The sequence below is a fragment of the Salvia splendens genome, chromosome 19 (assembly GCF_004379255.2).
Source record: "Salvia splendens isolate huo1 chromosome 19, SspV2, whole genome shotgun sequence".
NCBI lineage: Eukaryota > Viridiplantae > Streptophyta > Magnoliopsida > Lamiales > Lamiaceae > Salvia > Salvia splendens.
The window spans coordinates 25,530,013-25,550,526 of NC_056050.1; the positions used below are offsets into that span (position 1 = coordinate 25,530,013).

The following is a 20,514-nucleotide window of genomic DNA, read 5'->3' on the forward strand; positions in this document are numbered from 1 at the left end:
CTACGAATTTTACCATTTTTCTCAAAACACTTAGTTCATAACTCAAACACGTCATTAATTTAAAACATGTGTGGCATCAACCACACCAACAACATATTACTAATAGGAAACTAGATATTTGACCATATGAAAGTTGAGCAAAAATATACTATGAATTCATGGTTTTTATAGACGATTTTCATTATTTGATCAAAATTCATGATTTTTGCAGGTCTTTCAAATAGTTTTCGCTTTTGCGTTATAACATGAAATCGGGTGTAATTCTTAAGGTTAAATTGCACATTCTCCTCTAAAAATTGTCAAATATAGCAAATTCTCACTTCCCGGCCTCACCTAGGCTTCAAAATCGGCTCAGCTTTTACCTCGGGGAAAGAAAAAGAGTGGAGTTTGAACTCTATACCTCACATATGATTAAGTAGGAGGCTCCTAGATGAGTTTTGTGGTTTGTACATAACGCTTGCTAATCATATAATTCAACCGTTTGTGTGTGTTTCAAGTTTTTAAAAAATGGAAATAGGAGGTTTGATGGAATTAGTCAGAGTCAAGAACAAGAAAATGTCAAAAAGTTGAAGGAAATTACTATGGAATCTGAATCATTTTTAAAGTGAATAGCAATGTGAACTTGGTGGATTCCCATAATTTATCTTGCCCAATAGAATCTTTAACCTTAGAATAACACCTATCCACATCACCAAATATTGCCATAATAGTAGTAGTTAAAATTCAGCATTTGACTGATGTTCTGAGAAATTTAACTCGAGAAGGTTTCATAAAATATAACATAATCACACATGATTCCAACAATCAATTTTTTCTATTAACCTCAAATATTCACAATTATAATGAACACTAAGAACATCAATGGGAATTTCGCATAATAAACACATAACACATTTTGTTTATAAAGAAAAAATACATAAAATGGAATTCTACGACTAAGTTAGAGGAGAAACAGAGAGAGCTAATGATTAATTAAATCGAATATTGGAATGTCCATTTCAACAGTGATGATTAGTGCTAAGTACAGACGCCAAAACTCCACAAAAAAAACATAAATCAACTGACACATAAACACCTTCGAAAACAACCATGTTTTAGAACAAAGCTCTATTTCACGTTTCATCTATATTTAAGTATAGTATAAACATAAAATTTTTAGGCTTTTCCGCCCAACACCTTATTTAACCATCATACTAAACAAGGAAACTTAACTTTCCACAACATTTTCCCACTGTTTGTAGCAAAACAGAACAAATGGCTTGTCTTCTGCAGCATGTAACTATAACCGTAACCGCGGTTTACATAGGCGGAGGAGGAAGTGGAGAGTCGAGCAAGCAGAAGCTCAACTGCGTGAAGGTGAACGGGAGCAAGAGCTTCGCGGCTGCGAAGATGGGCGTGTTGAAGCAGGAACATGCGATGCCAATGCCTTGTATCGGTGGAGTGGACGAGGACGTGTTGGAGGAGCATCTCCGGCAGAATATTCCGAGGAGGAAGCAGATGGTGGATCCGTATCGGCATGGCAAGATCGTGGATGAGGGATTTGGGTACAGGCAGACTGTGGTGATTCGGTCTTATGAAGTTGGGGCAGATAAAACTGCCACCATTGAGAGCCTTTTGAACTTGCTTCAGGTGATGGTGATTGTGATGGTTGGTTTTTTTTGGAGATTCCAATGTTTTTTTCGATGTGTTTGAGGAAAGAGGAGATGCGTCTGAATGGTTATGTTTTTGGTGCAGGAAACGGCGCTGAATCATGTGTGGATGTCAGGACTGTTGAGTGATGGGTTTGGAGCTACTCATGGAATGATGAGGAATAACCTCATTTGGGTTGTTTCAAGAATGCAAGTTCAAGTTGATCATTTCCCAATCTGGTAATCTCTCGATCTCGATTCCAGTCATGAAATCGTCACTCTAGTCGTTCTCTAGATTGCAGTCACGAGATCGTCATTCCATCGAACAGTCACTGATGATAGAGTGTGTGCGCGTAAAACAGGGGAGAGGTGATGGAGATTGGCACATGGGTTGGAGCATCGGGCAAGAACGGGATGAGGAGAGATTGGCTTTTGAGAAGCCAAGCGACTGGCATCGTATTCGTACGAGCAACGAGGTATGATGAGCGGGCAGACGAGGCATCTGTTTCGATCTGTTTCGATGAATACTAATATATGATGTGTGGTGGAACAACAGTACGTGGGTGATGATGAACAAGGAGACTAGGCGTCTGTCGAAGATGCCGGACGAGGTGAGGGACGAGATCGCGCCATGGTTCATAGAGAAGTACGCCATAGAGGAAGAGGGCCCGGAAAAGATCGAGAAACTTGACGACAAAGCACGCTACGTGCGCTCAAACTTGAAGGTATCTTTCAACTTTACACCTTAACAAACAAGTATAGTAACTGAACTCATGTTCTTTCCCGCAGCCAAGGAGAAGTGATCTGGACATGAACCAGCATGTTAACAACGTCAAGTACCTTCGATGGATGCTCGAGGTAAAGCTCGAAAAACGTGCAAGCTCGCTCTAGTTATGCCCGGTTACAATCCTCATAAAATTCTCTAACTCTTTCAATTTGATCAGACAATCCCAGATGAGTTCTTGGAGAAGCATCAGCTCTCAGAGATAGTCCTAGAATACAGAAAAGAATGTGGGATTTCGGATGTGGTTCAGTCTTTGTGTGAGCCTCAATTCAACGAGAACATCGGTCTCAACGGGCACACGGTTTCCTCACAAATCCTTCAAGGAAATGGATTGTTAGGAGCCATAAACCAAAAGCTACTCAGTTACACTCATCTGCTTCAGACAAAGGGGGAGAGCAAAAATGAAGAAATCGTGAGGGGGAGGACAACATGGAGGGAGAAGAAACACGGTGCTAAACTGTTCCCTTCATGAGAAATCATCACAGTTGTTTTTCAGGAAAATTCAGGATCATCACCAGGATCATGAGTCAATATATGTCAAGAAGCATAAACCTAAAATGTGTCGTATTCCCACCTGGTGAGGAAAATCGGAACGAAAACTGTGTGCAAATAAGTTGTAGTGTGCCATTGCTGAGACTCGAGTTTTCTGGGGGCAAGCAGCGAAGCAGACACGGCTCAAGAATCATGAAACTATTATAAGCAAATATTTTTGAATAGTAGGTGTGTGTGTGTGTGTGTGTGTTTGTAAGAAAATTGTACAGTAAGGATCACAGATAATTAGTAATTCATTGCTGTATTGATGATCACTGTCAAATATCATAATAAAAAAAATTTGCACATGTCTGTCTACTCACTAGTAAAGGCATGAGGAACAGAGTACAATGATACGAGAACATCACGAGTATAGAACAAAAGTTTGATGAGAACGAGGGGAGAAAACGAAGCAAAAGTGTTAGAAAAGTTGGTAAATGTAACCATCTGAATATATCAAACTAAGAAAGTATTTGTTTCTATTCATGAAATATGACTAGGACTGCATAGGAGTTACATACTCCTACAATTCTGATAATTGTCCTGATAAAGGGACTCAAATACCGAGCTCTTCGCTTAGGTTCTGTAGGTTTTGCGTATATCTAAGATGGAAACACCAGATTCGTCAAAGACTACTAGACAACAACTTGTTTTTCTGCTGCTTTTGATAAAGCAGAAAACACGAATTCATATTATAACTAAAATATTTTCGAACAGCGTATGGATTCTTACAAGAGAATTTTTTTTATTGGAACGTTTAAGTGAACAAAATTTCACATTTGGCCAAGCCTGAAGTAAAAAGAATTAAGGTTGTCTACAATCTACATAGATCATCTAGAGATGTAACCTAGAAGAGAATAAGATTGCAGCTATAGAAGTATATTTACAACAAGGGTGACTAATGAAAGGAGAAAAAAAGAAGAAAAAATAAAGATTTCCGTCAATAAACAACGAGAAACTGAAAATGAGCTAACCTATTGCCTCTTTCTCTTCATAGATTGATGTAGATGCCATGACCACACAGCCAAGAATATCAAGAGTCCAAGTCCGACTAGACTCCAAAATATAACCAACCATGTAGGCATGGCGTGAGGAAATAGGCCTGCAAGGGTTTTACATAGCATGTAGTGAGCGAAAAGTTTAACTCGAAACGAAAATGCTAGTGAAGTACAATTAGAATAGAAAACCGAACCATGTCCAAACTTGATACAGATGAGAAGCTCTATAATGCAGATAGCGAGGGAAAGCCAGCAAAATGCTCCAACCTTTTTCGCAGGTTTTCTAGAAAGTAGAGAAATCAGGCAAAAATGTGACAAAAACCAAAAAAGATTGCTCTATGCAGTCAAAATGTTCAAAGAAAGAGGAGCTACCTGTCTTGTAAGTAGGAATTATATTCACGAATTGTTGGTATTGCGACGAGCCACCAGAAAACCAGCCTATATACAATAAGGGGGTTTTGGGGAGGAATCCAAAGGCAGAACTTCAGAAAGAAGGTATTGAGTTCCACAGTCAAGAAAACAATGCAAAGACTGAGAACTTGTAAGAATCGGATTGGACCAAGAAAAGGATGCCATTCATCTTTATCCCACATGGCAGGCGTAAATTGGCCCAGTGTTCTTTTCACCTGTAAAGAAAACGAATATGTTATATTACTCTTGTAGCCACAGTTCCCATAAGTAAATCAAGGGCGTCTACTTTCTAGAGAAAGAAAGTAGAAAGTTCTCTAACTGGATGCACGCATGCCCATTTCGGCTAGTGAGAAATATCCACTTAAATTTTGCATGAGTTTCAGTGGCAGATGCTAATTCTGCTCTGGCCTAAAACATTACTGCCTAAGCCAAATATGAACGATATAATGTGTATAAATCTGGAACTGGATTAGACATTTTTAATAGAACTAAAACAGTGATACAGAACATGCCTCATAGCAAATTATAGAAAATGGAACTAAGTTCACAAAAACATATAGCAAACAAACTTACTTTGCTAATGATGTTTGGCTGCCTGCTTATACCAACCCACTCGTAAGTTTTGCCATCAAAGTAACGAACAGTACGCATGCCGGCCCAAATACCTGTTAGAAAAAAAACTCGGGCATGAAGGAGGTTTGACAGTCGACAATGAAACATTTAAGATCTGAGGATTTTGTAAAGAGCGTGATGGAAGTTTAGGGAGAGGAAGAAATTTGTTAGGCCAGCCACTATTATGGTCTTAACAGTGAGAAAGGACACAACAATAATCTTGCAATAAAAGAAAATTCTCGATCCATACCAAACCAATTGCAGATTAATATATCAAGAATAATGCTGTCCCACCAGCATTCATTGAAATTTGGCAACATGTGGCGAAAGGTTAGCTGAAAAAACCATTAAATCACTTCAGAAAATAGGGGAAAAGAGAGGCAATGCTTTCAACTTAATGAAGATAAGTAGAAACAAGGAAGAATTGTAAATCTGACCTCCAGTGACTCAAACCCAATTGAAAGTACCCACAAAAGAGGCTGATTGCGAATCATTATAGCTTTTCCCCACCACCCAAGAATATGAGCCACAACGAATACGTCAAAAAGTGTGTCCTAGAAACAAATAGAACACATGAGTCTAGCTTCAGAGCATATTTAGTTGTTGAAGTCACAATACAGAGAGAATTGTTTGAGAAGAATAAAGATAACATACATAAACATTCTTAAACCTGCTTGATGGATTTTCAGGGACATAAATTCTGCAGTCGACACCATATGATCTTTCCGGAAGTTCTACACAAAGGAATTGCTCAGAATTAAAACTGTTGCTGAATAATAACAAGGGTGAAGAAAACATATTCCGACAATCAAAACATGAATTGGATCAGGTCTTTACCAACACTAAGATCAGGGTGCAGGAATTTCATGAATTGCCTAGCGTCATCACGCCTCTGGAGGAAAGGAATAAGTTTATGCATCAGAATTTACTAACACAGCTGTTAAATGCTATACATAATTCGTATGAGAAGTGAGCTTGAGTCAAATCCCAAAATTAGTCTAAAAAATCACAATTTCAAGCTAAAATAGGCAAAAAAATCTAAATGGCTGCATAATCACTGACCTGGAACAGTAAAAATGTTAAAGCAACAAGGTAAATAACAGCCATTCCATGAACAAGACGCCAAAATGCAGGATGTGGTCGGATTAGCACTCTGACAAAAAGGAAAGAAAAATTGAAAATATTAAGAGAGTTTGAAATAAAACTAAACAGAGACAAATAAACAAATATGCAACATGTACAAATACTACAAATATTTGGGATCCACCCAAAGTTAAGCTAACAGTTGGAAAATGGAGAAACTATTAGTAATCTACCTAACACCATGATATTGAATCTAAGTACAGAATAAGAACACGTGAAATTCAAGTATATATACATTAAAACTCACGTGGAAGGAGCTTGTAGCAAGCTATAAGCGAGATACACAGCAATCATTGCCCACACACCCCTATCAAAGTAACAAGAAGAAGTTTTTAAGAACCCGAAAAGAGAAACAAAGGAACATCCCGCATGCACTATAATGAAGTTTTGTACAACACACCTTTTCACAGACATTATAGAATCTCCTTCTGAGCTACTTTCAGGGTCAAGCGCTCCACTTACCCATCTGCACAACATTTTCAAATACAAAGATCAGGATACTGATACTTCAGAATTAGAAAAGCTAACAAACAAAGTAATTTATATGAAGAAATAAAAATATGGAAGGCTCTGATATTTCATGCCAGTATTTATATCAATGTTCAGTAAGAATTACAAAATACAAAGTGAAATGATTAACTTACACAAGAAAGCATGCACCAATAAGTAAAAGGGTAATAGTACGAGGCTTATAAGCCCACGCGGTCCATGGATCAAGCTCATCTTCAATGACCGATTTGCTCATGCCACCGTTTTGATGGCTGACAAGATCCTTCTGCTTACCTCTCCTCTGATTGTTCACTTCCATACCGAATAGCAAGTACTCAGAGCCCCTACTGCAACACAGGATGGACAAACCATGAAGAAAAATTACTCTCTTAATATTCCTTAATACAGAAAAGGCATCAGAATATTTTTCAAGAGATGAACTGATGAATGGAACTGAGCGTTCTATGCCACCTCATGTATTCCTATCCTGAATTGTTGATTTGCTTTTTTTTTAAGTAGTATCTTGTGGTACCTCAACGTAAAAAAGTTAAATCAAGAAAGATACAACACACAAGTCTGAAGCCTATGGTGTTCGAGCTCAATCCCTGGAGTACTTAAGAATTTGACAAAGAGAAGAATGCAGAAATTGCACGAATAAACTGTGGTATCAAAAGTTTCCACTGAATGGCATATGCTAAGATACTCTGTAAGAGAATGAATTTAACAATTAACACATCAGACAGCCACTAAACAACTAAAACTAATCCAATCAGTTGTTATCTAAATAAAAAGGTGACATTGGATTCCATTCTAGAGCAGGTCAATTCAAACTATAGCAAGATGCCAACAGCCAAATCTGAAAGTTCATCATTATATCACAAATTACAATTCAGAATCAGACCTCTCACCATTTGTGCAATGTTGAGTGGTCTAGAACTACACAAAAAAGCACCTTTATATGCCAAACGAAATATATGCAATGAGCCATACAGCAAAGTCCATTCGCTAGGTTTTGCAGCCTTTCTTTCCAAAGCATTCAAAATTTGAACCAATAAGCAACTCAACTAGCTTTGCAGACTTTGCATCTATCAAGTTTGACCACTACTTTTATTTGCAAAAGTCTCTGTAAAACCACTAATGAAACTATAATTAAACCTTTCTATAAAAATGCTAGTAGAAACTACAGTAAGGATCAAGTTTCTCTGGGAAAAGATGGGAACCAAGCAAGTTAATCAGAGGCTCAGAAAAAAAGTGTTGGTCTCAATCTTCAACAAAAATAATCATCTCAATTTAAACAGCCATGAAAAACAGCCCCTAAATTCCATTTGCAACCCATAAACAGTAAAGCGTGGATCACAGAACAGTAACAGTCTATCTGTACAAAACAAACCAACTTTTCAACATCATTATTGTACCCTTTATAAATATAGTATTTTATTTATTAATAATCAAAATTGATGATGTAGCTATCAAACTCAAGCAAACAATCCCCAACATTGATTTGGCAAAGCACTTTACTGCATGCAAATTAAATGAAAAAAGGAAAACACAAAACCACCAACAAATCTCCAAATATAGCACACCGATCTAAAACTCTCGAAGCTCAAATTTTTACTGAAACTCAATCAAAATTGCAAAAATAACCACCGCCAAATCAACCAAAAAACCGGAATTTCACGTCGGTGAGATTGAGAAGCAGCTCCACGAAAAGAAACAGAAAGATGAATCTTCAATTTTTAGCTGAAAATATGAAAATTATGCATAACGAAAACAATGATTGCGTGCAGAAATGATTAGATGCAGTGATTAATGATGCGAAAAAATGATTTGGTGAGAGAAAGAGCATCAAATGTTTATGCATTACTGTATCCTTCTTACTCACGTAAGTGGAAGGCTGGGAGGCGATCGCAGCTGCACGATTAGACAGGGAGGAATCCGAGCCGTCCAATCAGAAATTCCAGATGGATAGACTGTTTATCGATTTGAGAGAAAGGAAAAGGTGCTCGCTTTTACGGAAAAGGCGACTCTCACTTCAACACCGCCGCTCGTGCGCGCGTGTGTGTGATTGGATTACAAATTAGTTTAATAAACATATGAGATAAGGAAGAAATTTGTGGAATTGGCGAATTGCTTAGCCTCGGAGAGGAGGAGAGGAAAAGTGCGAGCTCGAGCTTTTTTGTATGTGTTTCAATGGCGGCAGGGTGGCGTTGATGGTCAAACCAATTTGAGAGAGAGAGAGAGAGAGAGAATCGTGGTTTGAAAATTTGGGGTTGTTAATTTATAGTTGCAGAAAATTAATTAAAAAATATTTGAGTGGTCTCTGGTTTTGTGGAGACGACGGTGAGACATTTCGATGATTTCAGGGGAATATGATTTAATTTCTGCCCCCAAATTGTACCATGGTAGTAGTATACAATGACTATTTTGCCCTTTTCAATATTTCTCCAAATGATAAATTAATCTCGAGTCCATTCATTGCAGCAAAAAAGGCGATTCCGACACCTTGGCGGCCCAATCAGGGTATGCAGTAGCCCGTTAAGGGGGGCCTTAATCCACTGACTGCCAGAAGCCCATCTCCCAAGGCCGCACACTTGTGCCTGAGAGATAGAAGCAACTCACTACAGCAGTGGGATTCGAACCCACCCAGGCTCATTGCAGCAAGATCTGCCCCTCCGTTGCCAACTACGCTACGCCCCTGCGGGCAATCTTGAGTCAATTCAACTTTGAGGAACCGAGTACTATCATATGATTATTTTTATAGGACGTGAGTAGGAGTTGTTTGATTTAATTGGTTTCGATATTAATTCTGAAGTACGTGGGGTCAAGACTCAAGAGTACTTCTATCTTACATTATTCCAATATTAATCACATCCTATATGTCCAACCTAAATATTGATAACACTTTTACCCTTCTCTAACACTACATTAAAATGAATGCTGTCTAATTATAATTATATTCAGTTTTTGTGAATAAATTGTACGGTCTTTAGTATTTTGAATTCAATTAACACATCTTTCAGGATATGAGATTGAGATCGAGCAAAATTTGTTATCGTAGGGAAATTTTTTTCTCTTTTTTTCTTATTCTTTCCCGCACAAAATACATGAATTTGCAAAACTGCTCCTTGCCTTATCTTCTCTATGTGTTCATGTAAAGGAATAAGAGAAGATATGTCAAGAGGCAACTTAGTAATTTCACGTATTTTAAAAAAGATAAAGGGAGAAAGAAGCAAAAAAATTCTCTAAAATGAAATGCATATGTTATGATCTCATATTTTGAAGGAGATGTGAATTGAATCTCAATATTAAAGAATGTAGTACAATTTAATCCATGTACAACTTAATCCAAAATTGAAATCTCTCATTTTCTAAAGAGTTGGGCCCTAGAAGTATTTATTGGAGTATAAAAATGTTTGTGAGATGCAACACAATTAATTCTATAATGGACAATTCATGTGACAATTTATTCAAGAATTCATTGTAATTCTATACCTTCATAAATGATGGGAATAATTCACATATATACGACCTATTATGGTACTGTCCTATTTTCTGTTTTTCATTTAATGAACTGCACCTACTTTGGAATATTTTCTCTACGTTTGACAAATTATATATGGTACAATAATTGTACAATTTCAATAAAGAATGATGATATTTGTATTTGTACACCCATGCGTTATGAATGGGGAGTACCATTTATTGGTACCTATTAGTACTAAAAAACTAAATTGGAGAGTGTATGATTGAACATTCTTCGTGAACAAATTGATTAAGTAAGCTCTCAAAATGATTAAGCAATATAGAGGTACAATAGAATAGTCGAATGCGGACTAAAATAGCTCTTAATTAATTATATCAAGATATAAATTTTTAAATACCTTTTAATAAAAATTGGAGGCAGTATGATTTGTTTGCGAATATAGAACTACAATTAAAGAAGGTCATAAATCCGAATATTGTCATAGAATTTAAATTAAAATATTTTTCCACTTCTGTAAATAACAAGCATGTATCTTCGGGAAAAAAAAAATCAATATTTTGGGAAATTAATTTGATCCCATGTGATTAAAGATAGAGATGGTTGACCATATAAAGTAGTGACTAATGACTATACATATGTCGATAGGATAGTTGTCTTCGAAAATGTTTATTGTTACACATCTAATCAATTTCCTAATAAAAACATACATCTAATCACATGTACAAAGTTAATTGCATGCCCAATATTGAACATTATGTTAGAATTAAAAGACAATATATATATATATATATATAGGGTTGTGATCAATTGAGATTTTTTAGCCTAATTGAGAATTGAGATGCATTATAAGCCACTCATTTTTATTAAATGAGTGGTCCAGAATTTGCCACATGGAAAATATTTTTACATTAATTAATTGTGAAAGGGCATATTTGTAATTTCATCATATATTTTATTTAATAAATATTTTTTTTATTTTTTTTAAAAAAATTATTTTTTTTTCGATTTTTTATTTTTTATTTATTTTATTTTTTTATTTTTTTTTTGTCAACTACATATACAATTCATGTCAACTACACCCATGTAATGTCAACTACATATACAATTCATGTCAACTACACACTTATAATGTCAACTATATATACAATTCATGTCAACTACACATATATAATGTCAATTATAAGCTGTTGACATTTGATGTGCAGAGCTATTGACATTTGATGTGCAGACTACACATCGTAGTTGACATAATGTCTCAGTAGTTGACATCGCGCGAAAATTTAAAAAAAATTAAAAAAAATTAAAAAAAATTTAAAAAAATTTAAAAAATTTAAAAAATTAAATTTTTTTTAGTTGTTGACATTTTAATACGAGTTGTTGACATTTGATATTCTGGCTATTGAAATGAAATGACGATAATACCCCTTAGTTGACATAATCTACTTGCAGTTGACATTTCAAAATGAGTGGCTGAAAATGCATCTCAATTCTCAATTAAGCTAAAAAATCTCAACCTAACAAGACCCTATATATATATATATATATATATATACTCCCTCCGTCCCATGCTACTCGCACTTTTCATTTTAGGCCGTAAATTTGGGATTGATTTTTTTGTATAATTAAAAAAGAATTTTAGTGTAATGAGACATCACTTAATAAAAGTGCTCTTAACTTAAACTAACATATTAATTAAATGCATTAATTCTAACTTAAATTATAAATAGTGTAAGGACTTTGTGACGAGCCGAAAAGCAAACGTGCGAGTAGCACGGGACGGAGGGAGTACTTTTTATGTATAAGTCCTTTTTTTTCTTTTTGAGGAATATAAACTTTCTTGTAAGTAATTAACTACTCATTATCATTTTGCACTATGAATAACTTGGTCTATATGTGTTTGGTGGAATTTAAACCCATGATATTTAAAGCTATTTATTTAATCCCATTTTTAGTGGTCTCCTGATTCATAAGATTTTGACCACTTTATAATATTATGGGACTCACAAATCTAAGATCCAAGGTCAAGTTGTATTGGAAATTTGGAATAGTTAAAAGAAAATTAGGTTGTCCTATCCCCGACCACAAATTACATTTCACACCTCCAAACATATAAAAAAATTATAAACGAAAAGGGGTCCTCATAACTTTAGTGTCATTTCGACTGAAAAATGTGGTCCCCAAAATTAGGGATTATCCTATCCTTGGACCATTGTTAGGTGGTTCCGGACCTTGACCACGATTACGTGTCGAACTGGAACCAAAATCGAACTGAGAATCGAAAAATTTCGCTCTTACCTTTGACTTGCGTGTGTTAATTGTTATGTTTATGACTTCATTCAGCAACTATTTTATCAATGTAATCCTAACAAAGTAGTATATGTATGATAAGGGGTGTCTATTCGGTTGGATAGGGCTCAGGTACCCTACTCGAATCCGAGCTTGCAATTTAGCCTACACCCGACCCCAGCCCGAGCATCTACATTTAGGAATGTCTATTTGGTCGGGCTCGAATATCCTAACAAGTTTTTTTTCGGGTGCCGAAACCCGTACATGGTTTGCTAATAATGCATAAAAAAGTTGTAAATAAAAACAATACTTGAATAGTAGAAAAAGACAAGAATGGGTATCTTTTAGACAAGGACGAGCATACCTTCCCAAGCTGTCTTGAATTTTTGTAGTCATATTCGATTTCTCTCAAAATTATTTTACCTAATCAATTGCATGATTCCGACAGCAAGATCAATGTCGCATTTCGAGAACAATTTAATCCATTTTATTTTATTTGAATCTTGAACTCTTGCAGTTGTAATAACATATTAGCAATTTCAGCAATGTTGAGTTACGCTCACATGCAGATTTATTACGATCAAATGCAGAGATAAAATAATTAGATTATTAAATTACATTAATTTGATTCGTCTAAAATCTAAGTTGGCTGTCAAGAAGCCCATCAAAAAGAATGGGAGGACTCCATCATGGTCCACTTTTGCAAAAAACAATTCTGCTAATTTTCTGATGAAGTTTAGCTCAACCAAAAAGAGAATCGATAACTGCTATTAATAATAGTATTTCTTACGACTAGATGTCGCAATATTAAATAAACTGTATAATAAATTTATTTTTCCGTATGTTATAATGCTACTATTAATGATTTAAACTAGAATAAAGGCTTTTAGAAGTAATCGTTCGATAAACCTATGGAAAGCAAGACTCCAACCTAAACCAATTGTGCAACTCATTTTTCATGTTATTTTTAACATGATTTCAACACATATATAGAAAGTATTGAAATTATTGAGGGCCTTTAGCCTTATGCCCCCATGCCCCTTACTAGCTTCGTCACTTGCTAGAACGACAACGGTTCATAGAAGATTTGAGAAAATCATCATATAAATTCATATACTACTAAGGTAATAATACATGGAATTTCAAAATACGGCATCAAATGATGCTTTATTACACAACATAGAGTAGTTCCAAAGGTGACAAGTATGAGAGCGTCTGTAGCTGGCTGGCTCTACAAAACTCAGCAACAAAAGAACAATCAGTTTCAGTCCACGGTTGAATTCAACGATATATAGATAACGGTGTAGCCTTGCAACGACAAGAAGCTAGCGCAGAAAGACAAAGATTCCACAATATATGCAAGACTGTGTGTGATCTTTCTTGCTTCTTTTCAGCATCATCGACAAGTGGTCGATATAGTCGACACACTCCAGACGAGAATAAGGTCTCGTAAAACTGCACGCGCTTAAATTAATCAATAACAAGAATAAGGTATCATAAAACTGCACACGCTTGACGAGCTTTGCTAGCAACTACTACTGACTCCAACCTAAAACAGGTTAAAATTAGGATTCTGTCACCCAACTTATTTCTGGTATTATTCAAAGCACTATATAATTTAGAGCAACAAAGGGTGGAAATTTTAGGTTAAAAACAAAAAGTTTTCATGTCCTCGACACCTCGAACAAAATGCAACACCGGAAGATAACAACAACAATCTCAATTCTCAAAGTCCCAAACTACTGTAAAACCTCTCTTGCTTGCCTGCCTTAGTAAGTGTAGCCCTTCACGAACATTCCCTTCTTAGCTTCCTCGTTCTCTCCCTCGGCCGAGTACTTCCCGAGCTGTGCCAAGGAGTTGGCCTTCGCACGCACCAGGAGTGCTTTCTGCGCAGCTTCTGCGTTCTCTGGACGACCCTGCCACGCCTTCAGCACGGAGTTCTGCAGTGCCCGTGCGTACGAGAAGGACACGTGCCACGGGTTGGGGCTCTGGTTCATCGCGTTGAGGTTCAGTGTCGCCTCAACTTCAGATTGCCCTCCTGACAAGAACTAAGCAGAAAACAAGGAGATCAAGCAGAGTCCTCAGAGACGAAGAACGATTTTGGATTACACTTTAAATATGTGAATTACCATTATTCCTGGGACGGCAGGGGGTACTCTTCTTCTGAGCATGGTGAGAGTGTGGTTGGCAATGGTTTCTGGAGAAGCCTTTTGCTTGTGTTCAGCTCCTGGTGTTACCATGCTTGGTTTAAGCAGGATCCCTTCGAATACAACATTGTTCTCGGCTAGGTAGTAGAAAACCTCGGCCCACACTTTCTCGGCCACTTCAAGAGTCCGTTCGATTGGGTGGTCTCCATCGAGGAGAATTTCAGGCTCCACAATAGGCACGAGCCCATTATCCTAAATTAGAACATGGCCAAACAAGTTTAATACACCACTTGTAAGAGCATGCAAATGAGACGAGAAAATTGTCAGATAAGGAACGGGTGGAAGGCGTTGAGATCTAAAGTAGTACCTGTGAAATGGCAGCATAACGAGCAAGACCCCAAGCTGCTTCTTTAACAGCTAAAGCAGAAGGACCACAAGGAATGCTTACAACAGTTCTCCTAAAATACACAGAAAAGCAGTATCGTGATTGACTCAGTCAAAAGTTACACTTGATATATGACAGAAAATAGCTTTTGTAAAATAGCAAACCATTTAGCAAAGCGAGCTCCTTCCTTATAGTATTCGGCAGATCTGGAAGCCAGTCCGTCTAATCCCTGGCACCAAGATTCGTTGTTTGATCCTGGCAACGGAACCAAACCCTGCCAAAATGGAACCAAAAAACTAAGTAAGAAGAAAATATATAACATGATTCTGGATTTTGAAGTCAGGGCCTCATAAGTGTAGGACGTCAAGGATATATGATTGATAGTCAACGATGGATGAGGATAATCAAAATTGGAGTAGCATTAGCATAGTAAAGCTTGAAATGAAATTAACTTTACCCTAATCCTCACCTTATCAACTTTAATACCAGGAACAATATTCCCATCACGTAAACAGTCCACAAACTTCTTTCCATCTGTGGTCGACTGGTAAAGTGTCTCTTCAAAGAGAATAGCACCAGAAATATAATCACCCAACCCAGGGGTCGTCAGAAGGAGTTGTCTGTAGGCCTGCCTGTTCGTCTCGGTGTTGTCAAGTCCAATGGACGCCAACCTCTTACCGCATGTAGCGTTTGATTCGTCTATTGCAAGGATACCATGTCCTGGTGATGCAATCGATTTCTGTTCCAACATAGAATAGAATATGGAACTGTTATCTTGATATTATAAACCAAAAATATGTACATAGTACTATCATATAGTGTCTTCTTCAAACATTCTATCAGCATTGGAAAGATGGACAACTGAAAACGAGGACTAATATCCTCCAATATACATTAGCTCACATAAACCATGGCACAATTCCAACTTCCAAATGAAAACTTCTTTTAAATATGCCAAATGAAAGTGGGGAAATATTGCTGGTATAGTGCATACTGCATAGTGTTTTTACTCCGCAATTAAAATGAATTATATTCTTCTCAAATGGAATATATAGTGGCGGCTAAAATGTACAGATATACAGTTGCAAACAAACCAGGCTTACTACCAGCACCTTCTACAAGCCTAGTGAATCATACTCACCAACCAAATGAATAGTGCAAGCATGTGACTATTCCTCATCTACCCGATTGTTATAAAAGTAATATTATAAAATCGGAAGAATATTAAAATAATCAACTATTGCAGTCAACTATACTTTATTAACAGTCATAGCGTAGTGCAACAGCGTGAATCATGCCAATCATATATTAAAAAATTGCATTTTATTGTATAATAACTTAATTATGTTTAGCAAATCTCTGCAACGGCAGATCTCGAATTTCTCCGATAAACTCTCAAACAAATATACATCAAGCTACAATCTAGAGAAAAAGCAATTAACACGCAACAGAACAATATTAGTTCAATAATCCCTAAAACATGAGCACAATCAAATGCAGTATAATCCTTGGATCTAACTATCTTAAACAAAATAAAAAACTTAAGAACACAAAGCATAAGCATATATCCATTTTCTGCGTGTTTCCTACATCGCGAACGGATTAAAAACTTCATATGCCGAAAAACACCGCCACAGATATAATTGATCGCTCAATTGATTAATCAAACGCTAATAGCAGATGGAGGAATCGCTTACAGCTGTTTTGACGAGCTCATCGGTGTACGATCCGGCGCGGACGACCGAAAGGCGGCGGTTGGAGAACCTCGGCGCCGATCCTGAGCGCGAGTTGACGGACTGGTGGCCGCCGATCCACGATGAGGCGGCGGCGTTCAATTTCACAAAACTGGAGCAAGCCATCACTCGTGTTTTCGGCAAGTTAGAGAGAGACAGAGAGAGAAATGAAGAGAGTGAGAATTTGGAAGAGAGCGAGGGCTTATTAAGAGTAATTTAATGTGATTATTAATTAATAAATGGGGAGTGAAATGTTTTCTTCTTTACGTTGTAGAGTCCGCCCTTCGGCGGAAAGAGCTGCAATTGGAGAATAAGGCTGCAGCGGATCTACCAACCCACTAGGTCGTTGAACGTCACTGTTCACAGGTTGCTTTGAAAATTACGATGCTATCCCTCGCCTAATATTTTTGCCCAGAGTCCGAATATTTATATACTTCTACTAAATTTAGATATTTAGAGCATAAATTTAGATATTTAGAGCATTGCGAGCATGACTCGGGTCCGCCCCGATGAGACTAGATAGGTGCGGAATAGAAAACGACTAAACGAGAACTCGTAATCTACACGATCTCTGCAGTGGTGATGGTCACTCATGTGGCGGGCGAGTAGCCGAGCTTTTATTATTTCAACTTTTTCCTCATGAAATCGTCGTCCACACGGTCTCCGCAGTAGTGATGGTCATTCATGTGGCGGAGAGTAGCCGAGCTTTTATTGTTTCAACTTTTTTTCTTGTGAAAAACATTTTTATTTGTTGATTTATACTTGTATTGATTTACATAGAAAATAGATGTAAGGTGCAAGGGAGATAATTTCAACACAACATGAACATACAAGAAATAAATGGTTTTGGATTAGGTTTAGTTGTGTTCGTGTTGGGCCTACCCAATAATGACACAAACATAATAAACATTGATCCAAACTCATTAATTGGTCGATCCGATAAAAACATGATATTTTTTTGAGTTTAGTTCGGATCGGATTCATATAACTCGATATTCTTTACTATCTTCGTCCACAAAAAATAGAATAATATTACCATTTTGGGATGTCCACCAAAATTAGATCAATTCTAAATATGAAAAGGCTTAAACAAGTATTAACTCTACGCATCATTCTAAATGTGGACTTCATATTTCACTAACACTGCTTCCACCACTTTTTACTTGCATCTCTCTTACTTTACCAATTGCGCATTAAAACTCGTGTCATTCAAAACTTTGTCTATTTTTGTGGACGAAGGTAACATTTTATATGCTCCCTCTTTCCCACTCTAAGAGCAACTCCGATGGCAAAGGTAAATGAGAAGGTAAATCATGATAACCTCCAAATTTACCTCTTTTTGAGGGAAAAATATTCTCGTAAATGGGAAGGTATTATACTTTTTTCCATTTTGAGGAGGTATCTTTACCTCTCCATCAAAGAGAATGTAAAATAGAAAAAACTGTTCTTGAGCTTGGCGGGAGATAAAGAAGCGGCAAAATTTCTACAATAAAACTAAGCATATATTGAATTCTCTGAAATTGGTTATTAGTTTTATGAAATTAATTCGACCAACAAGAAACAGAATTCCAAATTCTAAACCCTAATTTTCGAAATAAAAAAGACACCAAGAATAGACTTTCACATCATTCACTTCTACTTCTAAAGCCAAGCAATTCCTTTTCAATATAAAGACAGACAAAAATCAAAGGTATAAATGTAGAAAAGAAGATAGGAGTGCAAATAACTTGGGACGCCCAGAAAGGAAATAAGTGCAAGAACACGGGACGGAGGGAGTATTTATATTGGTTCATGTGGAGGCGTCCGCCGCTTTTATATCTGATTAGTTTAGGGATTTTTTATGTTTTAAATAGTTGTTTAAGAGCATCCACAATGGTTTTCGCCCAGCCATATCCCAGTCATAGCCCAGCCACAAACTCCTCCTACCATATTATCAGCACTAAAAATTCTCCTGTCACATCATCAGGACAAGCAAATAGCCCAACAATAGCCTAGCCACATCACTCCTAATTATATAAAACAAATAATAATTGACAATCACACAAAATACGGAATTAAATTTACGACACAGATACGGGAAAATTCAATAATATTATTTAAATTAAAAAAAGTACATTAAAATCAATACATTAATTTTTAAAAAATTACATTATTTAAAAAAAAACCCGACCTCCGCCTCACTCCTCGTCTTTGTCGCCCCTGTCGCCACCGTCGCCACCATCGTCGCCGCCTCCGTCGCCGCCAGTACCCCCCGTGCCGCGGTGGCCTTCAAATCGTCACGCATGCTCACGAGCAATGCGTGAAGAAAGCTATTTTCCTCGGGGTCCTCTGTCGCCTTCCAATCGGCTAAGATCTTGACCATCTGACACGCGTTTGTTGACGCGCGAAGAATTTGAGATCCTCTGTCGACTGGCCAAGGGGGGATGCCGACTGGACCTCCTGGGACCCCCCGGAGCCCCCCCTCACCTCCTGTTGCGCCCGCCTTTGACCAACCGGGCGAGTTCGGCGAGCGAACGATGGAGGGGACTGGAGCTCCTGAGCACCCTCAGGGAGGTAGTGGGAACCGCCGCTGCTGCCGCTGTAATCACCGGTATAGTTCAGTCGCTGCTTCTTCGGCCAGCCAGCGTCGACACCTGCCCGGAACTTCTCGTAGTCGTTCAGCACCTCATAGCAGTTCCAGTAGGCGTCCCCTGCATCGCCGGTACCCCCCGGCGCCCCCTGCATCGCTGGTACCAACCCCGGCATCGTCTGCATCCCGGGTGCCCACCCCCGCATCATCTGCATACCGGGTACCACCCCGGCATCGCCGGTAACCCCCCCGGCATACTCCCCCCCGGCTGCCATCCCGGACATCATCTGCTGCCACGGGTACATGTTGTAGTACCCGGGCATCGGACCCCATACACCTCCCACAGGTACATGGGGAGTTTGAGACCCGCTCGTCATTGGAGTACCTTCGTTGTTGTTCTCCATTTCACGTTGTTGATCTTGTACAGAAATTAAGATAGAGAGAGTACTCGTTAAAACAAGTGGTGCGAATGAAAATGACGTGCAAAGCGCGTATATATAGTGTTTCGAAAATTAAAAAATAAAGAAAATTTCGCTCGCCGGTCCGGAGCCTGCAATGGCGGCGAGCGGACCGGCGAGCGCATCGGCCAGCGCTCGCGAATCGGCCTACGCTCGCCGATTTTTTTGCCGAAATGGAGCTCGCCGGTTACAATGGTTCGGCGAGCGAACCGGCGAGCGGCGGAGATCGGCTAGTCGGTCCGCTCGCCGCCATTGTGGATGCTCTAATACTTTATATCATTTGGTAGATATATTGTTCAATATATAATATGTATGTTTAGATTAATATATCTCTTTTAATTTATGCAGATGGATTTTCGTACAATGATAGTATTTAAAATATTAACGTTGCGTTCTTGTAGAATGCAGTCTAGCAACTAACATTTTCAAATAAGAATTTATCTTTTCAATATACCTTTATCCTTGAGTTGCTTGGTTTTTGAAAAGGTATATTGCACTTTTTTAAAAGGTATAAACATGATGTACTTTTCATTTACCTTCTCCACTTGAAGTTGCTCTAAGAAAAACATTTCTCATTCAACACTGATTTTATAAAGTTTTGTAATACTAGTCGAGTGGAGAGATAATAATGAAGATAATATGTTACTTATTTAATAAATGTGAAAATTAGAATGGAACCTAAAATAAAAATAAAAATAAAAATATGTCAGAGTAAGAAAAAGATGATGTTTAGTGTTTTAGAGTCAAAATCAGGTTATTATTTTATAGCTTTTCATTTGTCCTCCATTTCATTCCATGCCTACGTCGTCATTGCCAGGGATACGTTGAAAACCCTATTTCCAAAGATCTCATAGAA

The 20,514-nt window shown here is 37.6% G+C and overlaps 3 protein-coding genes across 5 annotated transcripts; 1 reads left to right on the forward strand and 2 right to left on the reverse strand.

Moving 5' to 3' along the window:
• Positions 1 to 1,174: 1,174 nt before the first annotated feature.
• Positions 1,175 to 3,058, forward strand: LOC121780046 (palmitoyl-acyl carrier protein thioesterase, chloroplastic-like). The gene is made up of 6 exons (XM_042177570.1): positions 1,175 to 1,629; positions 1,735 to 1,868; positions 1,991 to 2,104; positions 2,185 to 2,353; positions 2,418 to 2,486; positions 2,573 to 3,058. The coding sequence occupies exons 1-6, from the start codon at positions 1,255 to 1,257 to the stop codon at positions 2,882 to 2,884; spliced, it is 1,173 nt and encodes a 390-aa protein (XP_042033504.1). The 5' UTR covers positions 1,175 to 1,254; the 3' UTR covers positions 2,885 to 3,058.
• A 610-nt stretch (positions 3,059 to 3,668) lies between these two features.
• LOC121779774 (CDP-diacylglycerol--serine O-phosphatidyltransferase 1-like) lies at positions 3,669 to 8,807 on the reverse strand. Of its 2 annotated transcripts, none has more exons than XM_042177191.1 (13): positions 8,479 to 8,807; positions 6,752 to 6,943; positions 6,508 to 6,573; positions 6,355 to 6,414; positions 6,027 to 6,117; positions 5,802 to 5,856; positions 5,619 to 5,698; positions 5,402 to 5,518; positions 5,215 to 5,299; positions 4,926 to 5,017; positions 4,314 to 4,567; positions 4,136 to 4,224; positions 3,669 to 4,045 (listed from the first exon to the last, which is right to left on the reverse strand). In XM_042177191.1, exons 2-13 carry the CDS (start codon positions 6,913 to 6,915, stop codon positions 3,918 to 3,920), a joined length of 1,281 nt encoding a protein of 426 aa, XP_042033125.1. In that variant the 5' UTR covers positions 6,916 to 6,943; positions 8,479 to 8,807; the 3' UTR covers positions 3,669 to 3,917. The 2 variants fall into 2 exon arrangements, with proteins under 2 accessions (XP_042033125.1, XP_042033126.1); XM_042177192.1 differs by having other exon boundaries at positions 8,475 to 8,807.
• Positions 8,808 to 13,452: 4,645 nt separating this feature from the next.
• Positions 13,453 to 16,963, reverse strand: LOC121780044 (fructose-bisphosphate aldolase 3, chloroplastic). 2 transcript variants are annotated; one of them, XM_042177567.1, is made up of 7 exons: positions 16,596 to 16,963; positions 15,368 to 15,637; positions 15,063 to 15,172; positions 14,881 to 14,971; positions 14,496 to 14,765; positions 14,131 to 14,414; positions 13,453 to 13,821 (listed from the first exon to the last, which is right to left on the reverse strand). In XM_042177567.1, exons 1-6 carry the CDS (start codon positions 16,755 to 16,757, stop codon positions 14,136 to 14,138), a joined length of 1,182 nt encoding a protein of 393 aa, XP_042033501.1. In that variant the 5' UTR covers positions 16,758 to 16,963; the 3' UTR covers positions 13,453 to 13,821; positions 14,131 to 14,135. The 2 variants fall into 2 exon arrangements, with proteins under 2 accessions (XP_042033501.1, XP_042033500.1); XM_042177566.1 differs by lacking the exon at positions 13,453 to 13,821 and having other exon boundaries at positions 13,932 to 14,414; positions 16,596 to 16,960.
• Positions 16,964 to 20,514: the final 3,551 nt, after the last annotated feature.